Below are 9,676 nucleotides of genomic sequence, written 5' to 3'. Positions count from 1 at the left end.
AGACTCCTCCACTCCTTCTGCTCCACACTCAGACACCTCTTCCATCTGGACCTGGAATTTATTTCATTCATTTTGAACCTAAAGTGCCTCTGCAGATTAGTTCTGTTTATGACAACATAACTGCAGATTAATTTAAATGGATTCTTCTGTTTTGCTTTTTGTTGCAGCTCCACATTGTGGACTGATGGACAATTGCAGTTAATTTCCACATATTTCTAACACATTTTGGAAGTTGATGTGAAAAAGCAGCATCCAGGCTGCATGCATAAAGTTCCCTCTCTGAAGGTCTGCTTATTACGACCAATACCAGACTTTTCTCGCAGTTTAACAGATACTTAAGTATCATTTTTATTAATGCATGATTATAATTTTATTTATTTTTTAAGTAGTCGAATTTACTAGTACATCAGTGTGTTATTGCAGAAAACTTCACTAAAAAACTACAAAGTCTGGTGATAATTACCTATGGGTTTCTCACTTTCACTATGAAAGATGTATTTCAATTTCATGTTGTCATTTAGATCCCTTGTTAATATAAAAATATTGTTGTTTTTAGTAACTAAAATATCTGGATTTTGGTGAAAAGCCATTGCTGTCTTAAACATCGCTCATACACTGAACACCAGAACATTTTAATAACTTTTTACATAATCTTTTACTTTTGACATGAACTGAATCTGCAAAAAATAATATAAAAGTACCAACTCTACTCCTGAAGGGTCACTCTGATAATTTCTTATGCTTATTGAATAGTAGCACTATATCAGCCCAGTTCAAAGTAAGTTCAGTGAGCTGACTGGGGCATGCCACTGGGAGCAGCGGAGTGGAAACAAATGCTGCCATGGCTCAGGAGGAATGGAAGAAGAAAACAAAGGCAAAGCAAAACCTATTGGAAGGGAACGCAAAAGCAGTCCTCAAAAAATATCCTCAACATACAGAGCCCCTGAAGAGCCACACCAATATTTTACGTTCCCTCGCATCTGGTTGATCAAAATGATAAGACAATATTTGATCTGTTAAATGGTTGCCTGTCAGATTTATTGCATGACTCATTAAGCAGAGAAAAGCTGTTGATTTCATAAATTTCCACTTAATCAACTCTGTCACTGTACTGGTGAAGGGATCCATAAAATAGCTTGAGATACAAAAATACTGTAGTTTATTTAGAAAAAATTAATATTAAAGTATTCGGTATCTTATTTTAAAATACATTTTGGTGTATATTTTCCCATCCTTTAACACGTTTTATTGTTTTTTTTGTGAACGGTGCCTTTGTTTTCTTTAAAAAAAACTGTTAAGTGAAACACAACACAATCATGTTGGTGTAAATGTTTACTTCTTTACATTCATTGAAAGGAAATACATTACATTACAGTCAAGTGGAGATCAGATCACTGCTCAGTGTAGCCCTGATGAGTCAAGCACTGCAAAAAATAATGACAAACTTGGCCTTTATATTTACAAATAATTCACATTATATCCAGAAAATTTCAAAGTGAATTTATCAACCTGCAAAAGTTTTTTTTAATCATAAATCTGATGTTTTTAACTAGTAGGTTTTGGTCTTAGATTTTTATATTCATAGCAGGAATTGAAGATAATTTAACTTCAAATATCTCAGGATAAAATCGGCCAAGTGTGTCACTTTTTTACTGTGTAATAATAATTATAACAATATACAATCTTCAAATAAGTTAAATTTAATAAAAACAATCTTTCCCTTCACTGTAGTCGAGGTTAAAGGTGATAATTTGGCATCCGGTAGTTTCTTCACAGCACAATACCTTTTCACTCTGGTAGAACAGTTTATAAAATGTTCATGCATGTGATCTGTTCATAGCATCTGGTAATTTGTGGCAACATGTGCAGTGCTTTTATTTTGAAATGCTTGTGCAAAGTTGGCCTAACTTGATGTGATTTTGTTGTTTACATGAAATAAAAAGATGACATTATTCTACCAAAGTGATTTTTTAATTTTACATTGTCCTTCCTTACTTTGATGACTGATGTGAAAATGTTTCCACCTCCACTGAATTTCTTTTAGATTTCAGGACATTAAAGTCAGTTAAAGACAAAGATTTGACAGAATTCAAAGTATTTTGATTCATAAGTTGTGGGAAATACTCGAGTAAGTAGATAAAGAATGTAGAGTAGTGATGAAGCCGCCATGAACTGAACAGTTACCTTAAACAAACTTGAGATTCACATTTTAGAGTCACAGCTCAGGAAACACTGAAGATAAATACTCTTTTGAACATTAAAGTCTGGGTTTCACCAACAAGGATTATCTTCAATCATGACTTATAATGTCTTATAATTCTGTTTGCAACTCAAATTTAAACAAGATTAATGTGAAATGGTTCTTTAAAGCTGGATTGATTTTGTTTTTGGCCACTTGGGGGCAGCAGAAACATGTTGTAACCACAATTATCACCTCATTAAATTGTTAATGTGAACTTGTTAGCAGACAGTTGGTTATTTACACAAGTTTAGTATACACCTGGTTTAAATTATTAAACAGAGTTTTTCCACAAACAGTGCTATATTTAGGGCTCCAACTTTTACTTTTATTATGATTCATTTGGAAACATTTTCTTTCAATGTTGGTGTTTGGTGCTCAGGTTGTAGCCCACAGCCCAACTGACTCCAAACATCCTGTTGTTCCCAAACTTAGAGCAAGTAAGACAAATAAACATGAGTGAGTAAATCTATTAATATTTATAGTGCAACCTGGAAAAAAATCTATTTTTTCTACATAAATAAGGCTCAGAATGTTCCATCAACACGGTTCTTGTGTTGCTCCAACACAAAATGACAAAACTTTGATCAAACTTAATGTTTGTTTAAATTAATCCTTGTTGGCGCAACCTTCTCTAAATGTTTATTAATTAAGGATATGAATGTATATTTAATCGTTGTTTTGTCTTACCATCTTCTTTGCTAACATGGCCTGACATCGTATCTGTAAGTTTCACCAAATCCTTTCAATGTTTCATCACGTTTGATTCTTAGTTTTTATGTTTCAGATGTTTCGGTTCACAGAAACAGAGTCGCGTCACGGGTTAAATGTGATCACCGTGTTACATTCCTGCTTGTTTCTGACGACACACAAACACACACTTCAGAGCGTGTTGTTGTTGTTGTTGTTGTGGACATCAGGCTGGAGAGAGGCTCAGCTGGGAGGCATTAGACGGCTCAGAGACAGGACTGACTGTGTGTGTGTGTTTGTCCTGTTCAGGAAGTTCAGGTCAACAGGACACAAGTTCAAATTCATTTGCTTAATACACAGCTGGTGCAGTGTGTGTGTGATTTATATAGACAGAATATGTGTGTTTGTTTCAAAGTGGATTTTGTCTTTAAGAAGTGTCTTGAAAGTCTGTACATGTGTGTTGATGGATTTGCGTGTGTGTGTGTGTGTGTGTGCGCGCTCAGTCCAGGGCCAGTAGTGGCGTGCTGGTCTCTCTTTCAGTTTGTCGGAGAGTTCCTGGTTCCACCGCAGACTGAGACCTGAAACACAAACAGATACTGTCTGATAGTAGCAGCAGTCAAAGCAAATAGCAGTGGTGGAAGAAGTACTCAGGTCCTATACTCCTAGGACTATACATGGGGAGCGTCCCAGTTCTGTGGAAAACATCCAGTCTTGTACTGGTATTGAAAGTAGGGCGTCTGGACTAGCTAAACAACGACATCATACATCATGAATACCTGGAGCTGCTGCCTCTAAGCCAACTGAGACCACATGGATCACAAATTACCTGACATGAAAACCAGAGTTTGTCAGGTTGGGAAACTGTGTCTCTGGGACGGTGGTAAGCAGCACTGGGGCTCAACAGGATCCGGTTTTAGCTCCTTTTCTGTTGCACACAGCGGACAACTATAAAACTCAAGTACAACTCTGAATCCTGCCGCATCCAGAAATACTCTGACGATAGTGATACTGTGGGGGAGTACAGGGACCTGATGAAGGTCTTAAGTGACTGAAGAGATAAAAACTTCCTCCTACTGAACACCTCTGAACAAGAGTTAAAGGGCCAAACCTAGTTGACATGTACTTAGTAAATGCTGTCATCTGCAGTCCCTTTTAATTCAAAGACAGACTCCCCCTCCATCTCTCTCTCTCCCCACATTTTCTCCTCACCTCTTCATCATCTCCTTGTCTCCTCCTCCACAGTTCTCCCTGACGTGCAGGGCATCGTAGGTCAGCGTGTACTCTGTCTCGTCGTTGTAGTCGGGTCCCAGCAGCGTTCGGGCCCAGATGCCCATATCATACGGAGGCAGAGTCCCGCCAAACTCAGATGGCAAACACTCTGGCTGGATGAGCTGGTGGAGCGAGTTCAGGTTGTTCCCGTGGAGGAAGATCTGAGGGGAAGAAACAAGAATTAAGATGAAAAAGAGATGGTAGAGAAAAGAGGAGAGATTAGAGGAGATCAGAGAGAGAGGAAATGATGGAAGAGAAAAAGGAAGGGGAGAAGAGATGAGGACGAAAGAAAAGAGGATGTATGAAATGAAAAGGGAACACATAAGGAGGAGAAGCCATAAAAAGAAAGGAGGAAGGACATGTGTATGTGTTTCACCCTTTTCCTGGTCTTGTCTTTGAGGAAAGGTTTGATGATGGTGTACATGGCGTGAATGTACCACGGCTGATTCACAAAATGGATTCCTCCAAACCGAGCGGGGAAACTGTCCTGAGGAGAGTAAACATGGAAAAGAGATGGAAAGGATGCAAAGAGGGGAGAGGAAAGATTTAAAAGCATGTAATTAAAAATCTAATTTAATATTATAACAACATCATAGTAACTTTTTGTAAACAAGAAAATGGATATTTAAACTAATCAGTAAGTCCTTTTTTACACGGTTTGAGTTGCAAAGAGATCTTTTATTGCTTGATTCAAAAGTTATACAGGCTTCCTTGAGATCTGTTTGTGGTGGTTTTGTTTACCTGGAGGCCCTCGATCGCCAGTTTGAGGATGTTGGGCGTGAGCTTGGAGGCCTGTTTGAAGGAGAAGTTGCTCCAGTCGATGATGAGGATGAAACCGTTGATCTGGAGCGCCGGGTTCTCTATCAAAACCTCCAGAGAGAGCAGGATCGCCCGCAGGATGTCTGTGAAAGAGTTCCTGATCAAGGAGGAGGAGGAGGAGGAGGAGGAGAACGTGATTAGGAAAACGTGTAATTGTTTATCAGCAGCTAATCAATAGTTAAAGAGAGTGTGACGGTTCTTCACGCTGTAAGTCTTAACTATGATCCAATTGTTCTTGTCTATTTTTAATCTAAGTAAAGAAATGACTCATTAGGCTCTTTGTGTTTTCAATCAATAGATTGATGTGTATTTTTTGTGTGTGTTTGTGTGTGTGTGTGTGAGTTCATTACCTGCTCTGGTCCCAGTTGGAGGCAAACAGGATAAGGATTTTTCGGCCATGTTGGTCTGGAGTCTCTAGTACACCCGGGAAACCATCCATCAGCGCCCGCTTAATACCCGGGTCATCCACCTGACACATAAACACACTTTTGAAACCAGAGCTTTAATCTGCAATGTCTTCTTCAAGCTGTAAGATCACAAAGAGGAACAGACCTTGAAGCTCTGGAACATGTCGAGGTTCTGCTGTCTGAACTGGAAGTACTGGGCCAGCAGTCTGAAGGTCTCCGCCTGGTTGAACTTCCTGGCTCTCAGGAAACGGAGGATGAAGTCATCGTCCGTCCGCAGGAAACCGATGTCTGGCCGCGTGACGATCATGTCCCGCACCTGGAATTAACACAGAGGGAAACATGGGAGTAAACAGGAGTGGAGACGTCTGCAGTCAGCCTGTATAAGGGCCCCAAAGGCCCCCAGATTTACTGGTTGTCAGCTTTTGTGATTTAATTAATAGCACATTTGTTTGGAAATTTGCACCACTTATTACAAAATTTAAAGGTGGGGTATGCAATTCTGGAGAAATCCAACACCATGACAAAAACATAAATCTAGTTTTAAGTACTTTATTAATTTTGTTCATATTGTTCAGTTTTGTTTAATCAAATTACCACAAGCTAACACACATAAAGTATTACTGCAACATCTGAGAACTGCCTGCACTGACCTTAACAGGAACGTAGTGACAGCAACGGGGTACATGCACATTGCACAAAGGGCAGGAGGTTGGGGTCAGTAGGGGCCCGATGACAGTTTAATTCAGTCACACTCAGCTCTATACTGTCAGACTTCAGGTCTATCAATATGGTGATATTCTATATTTTTCTTCTTGTCATTAAATCTCACAAAAAGACCAAAACCAACAATGAACGTATCAGCTAACAAGTACAGCCTGATGTCTCCTCTCCCTCTTATCCAAAGAGCTCAGTTGTTGTCCGGAAACTATTAAAACCACGGATTCATCCACCGCTGAAAATATTCCCCAACAAATGCGCTATTTCCTCCTGTTTGTTTGATAAAAACTACTATGAGAAGCTATTTCAAACTATATATTTATAAGATTATATAAGATTTATATAAGTGGGCTTGGAGCTGAGAGCCATATGCAGGGTAAGGCTTAAACTGAGATGAATACTACCATTAGCATGCTAACATTAGCCAAGAATGGTAGAATATGATGCTGTGTACCTGCTGGATGTCCTGATGCAGAGTGTCCGGGTTTTCATTCAGCTCTAGACGAGCCTTTTCTGTCGTCTCTGAGCTCAGGCCTGCGTGTAGATGCGTCATTGTGGAGTGTGGTTTGGTTCCTAACGTCCAAAATGTGTTTAATTCCAACTTCAGGACCTGAAGACGTATGTCCAGACAGTTTGGTTGTGTTGATTGTTTTGCGGTACAATCTTTTTGTGGCTCAGTTGTTAATGTGGTGGTTGACGAGGTGAGTAAATGGAGTCTTTGCCCTTTTATCTGTAACACAATCTTATTTGCTGTCTTTGATTTTAAACTCCATATAAATTAAAAAAACAGCGTGACTGAAACAGATTCGTCAGTAAGAGACAATCGTGGTCGTCTTTGATGGACTGATGTCCAACAGTAACAGCTGATCGTCAACAATCGTCTTTGCTGTCTTCCTCTACATTGTTGGTTCTTAGGAAGCTGAAGGTCTCTGCTTTTTGGTTTTTGATGCTGGATTGAAACGTTGAGTTTGTTACAGGTTTTCAGAGTGCAACAGTCTGCGTCATGGCACTGGTCCTCCTTTTTTGTCCTAATGCTTTTCCCATTCAGCGTCTCACAGCTCCCTCCTCCTCCTGCTCTCTGTCATCTTTCAGATCCTGGTTGCAGGTGGTATCAGGCGACGTCGACTCTCGGCGTCGTCATGATCAGGCTGTTGGGAGCTGGAGGCTTAACGATGATGATGAGTCCTGTTGGGGTCGTGACCCCTCGGGTGAGTCGTCAGAGAAAGGTCAAAGGTCAGTTAAGGCAGCTTGGTCTGATGTGTCCCTCCTCAGCCTGTAGGAGAGAGGAAAGATGAACAGGTACAGCACATGAAGTTGTCTTTAAAGAGGTCATTTCTGCTGCTGCTGTATTTTTTCTAGGAATTTAGGGCTTTTAGGAGGAGTTCATGTTATACAACCAAAGCTACAATTGTAAGCTGATCTTTGTAAGCAGTATTTTTATAAGTTGTTGTATTATATTGTATTCCTTTAAAAAAAAAAAAAAAGAACATGAATATAACATAACAAACATCAAAATAGAGTTAAGTAACAGAACAAGAGTAGGTTTACTGCAGTGGTTCCACTACTTTTACTCCACGACATTTAAGATGAAAATGTTGCACTAAATTTATCTGGCAGCTTTAGTTACTTCTGCAGATTCAGATTAATTTAGAATAGAAAATATAGTCAAATCATCACAGTTGAACTGCAGTGAGCATTTTACAGAACATAAAAGTTACACGTTTCTGCCAGGACCTGCTACGCAACCTAACGTCACATGATCTGTTACGCAGTATGTAACATAACGTAACCTGTATTTCGTGTGCTGCTGTCTGCACACACCAGACGCTTCATCAATCACCAGATTAGAACTTTTTCTTCAAGAGCAAATTCATTTTTGAATTATTGGCCCCCATCAGCAGCACGGTTCTGTCTGTCTCAACAACATATCTATAACAGTCATTGGTTATGAAATATATTTCACACATTAATGTTCCTCTCAGGATGAACTGTAGTAACTCTGTGTTGCTTTTATGTTTTATGTAAAGCACTGTGAATTGCCTTGCTGTTGAAATGTGAAAAACAAATAAACTTGCATTGTCTTGCCCGTTATTTGTGTTTGTGAATGCATAATGTAGCTTATATATATATTATTTTATTATTAATACTATATAAGGCTATATATTTTCTTTTTCACTGTAGAGTTGCTTAGCCTATGGCTACTATGCAGCTGATATTGTACTTTTTCTGCTGTTTATTTCAGTGGGATCAATAAAGGTTATCTTTATCTTTCTTTTATGGGCCAGGGGCCTCAGATGACCCCCCTGCCCACCCGCTTTACAACCCCGCCCCCAACCCGTACCCATCTGCCGTTTACATCGTCCAATCTGTGTGTCCTCTGAGACAGCATGCTGAAAACCCAGAAACACTTGAAGGTCCCACGGGGCTGTATTTTACATTTCCACCACTGAGATTAAACAAAGGCAAATAAAACCACCCGAGCTGCGTGAATGCTGCACGATGGGGAAATAATATAAGAAGGAAAATGTTTACATGTAATGCAGAGTCTCTTGGATTCATCTAAATATTCAGATTCCTGTCAGTTTAATGGTAAAAGTGACCCTCATGATATGTAGGCAGTGTGTGCGTGTGTGTCCTCACCAAATGTCCTCAGAAGGAGGCAAATATTTAAGAGCATCCCCCACAAGTGAGCTCATTCAGCGGGGATGAACCCCTCCTACATGCACTTTAGTGTATTTTAGTGTTATTTTAAATAGAAATAAGGTAGAAATGCTCACAGTGAAGCGACCTGCTAGGTATGCTGGTTGAATCCCGGCCGTCCTGGCTGGCCCGACGGCCCTCCGGTGGTGGTGCTGATGCTGGGGACGGTGGCGGTGGTGGCCATCGGTAGGTATCCCGCGGAAGAAAGAGATCTCAGTTAAAAAAAAAATAAAAAAGAACAAGCAGGAGAAATGAGGATGAGCGTCCCTGAAGGCGGCAGAGATGATTAAAGCCTGTCCTTGTGGCTCCGTATGTGCTTTGTAAGGTGTGAGGAGGACAGCCCAGCATCAGATGCGTCTCCACTTTGTGCTCCGAGAAGACGTCAGGATGCTCCGACACCGTCAAGTTTTCTAAATAAACAGCGAGACTTCCGCTCAACACTTTCAAAAGAATATCACATTTTCAACAGCTTAGATTTTCTCAAAGATTCAACCTGGTGCTCAGGTTATCATAAAACCTCGAGAAATGCAAAATTTACATTGTTGTCAAAAGATTCGATGTTCAATTAGGTCCATCATGAAAACTCTATCAGAGCACAGTTTCATAATTATTTATAGGCTATTTTATTAATTTAGCGGAAAAGTAGGCTATCCAATAAGCAGAAAGAATAGAAAGGAAAAAAAAAAAACAATATCTAGACAATGAAGAAACCACACACACACACAAGCATAGGCCTATAGCCTTTACATAAGCATCCACAACATTCAGTTCTTATTAAATATTTTTCTATTATTATTATATAAGTGTTTTTTGATGCTATTTATTATCTAATGTG

At 39.6% G+C, this 9,676-nt stretch overlaps 1 protein-coding gene across 1 annotated transcript; it reads right to left on the bottom strand.

Moving 5' to 3' along the window:
• Positions 1-3,428: 3,428 nt before the first annotated feature.
• Positions 3,429-6,805, bottom strand: LOC123967710 (clavesin-1-like). Its single transcript, XM_046043901.1, has 7 exons — positions 6,596-6,805; positions 5,570-5,740; positions 5,368-5,486; positions 4,940-5,114; positions 4,575-4,685; positions 4,139-4,359; positions 3,429-3,507 (listed from the first exon to the last, which is right to left on the bottom strand). Exons 1-7 carry the CDS (start codon positions 6,692-6,694, stop codon positions 3,429-3,431), a joined length of 975 nt encoding a protein of 324 aa, XP_045899857.1. The 5' UTR covers positions 6,695-6,805.
• Positions 6,806-9,676: the final 2,871 nt, after the last annotated feature.

This window comes from Micropterus dolomieu, linkage group LG01 (assembly GCF_021292245.1).
Source record: "Micropterus dolomieu isolate WLL.071019.BEF.003 ecotype Adirondacks linkage group LG01, ASM2129224v1, whole genome shotgun sequence".
NCBI classification, from domain to species: domain Eukaryota; kingdom Metazoa; phylum Chordata; class Actinopteri; order Centrarchiformes; family Centrarchidae; genus Micropterus; species Micropterus dolomieu.
This window is presented reverse-complemented; position numbering and strand designations above follow the sequence as displayed.

What these genes read in the sequence shown, in the direction of transcription:
- LOC123967710 (XM_046043901.1), bottom strand. Translation starts at nt 6,694, where the DNA reads ATGACGCATCTACACGCAGGCCTGAGCTCAGAGACGACAGAAAAGGCT. An exon ending in TGCATCAGGACATCCAGCAG is followed by an intron (nt 5,741 to 6,595) that starts GTACACAGCATC and finishes TGTTAATTCCAG; the next exon opens with GTGCGGGACATGATCGTCAC. An exon ending in TGGCGATCGAGGGCCTCCAG is followed by an intron (nt 4,686 to 4,939) that starts GTAAACAAAACC and finishes TACTCTCCTCAG; the next exon opens with GACAGTTTCCCCGCTCGGTT.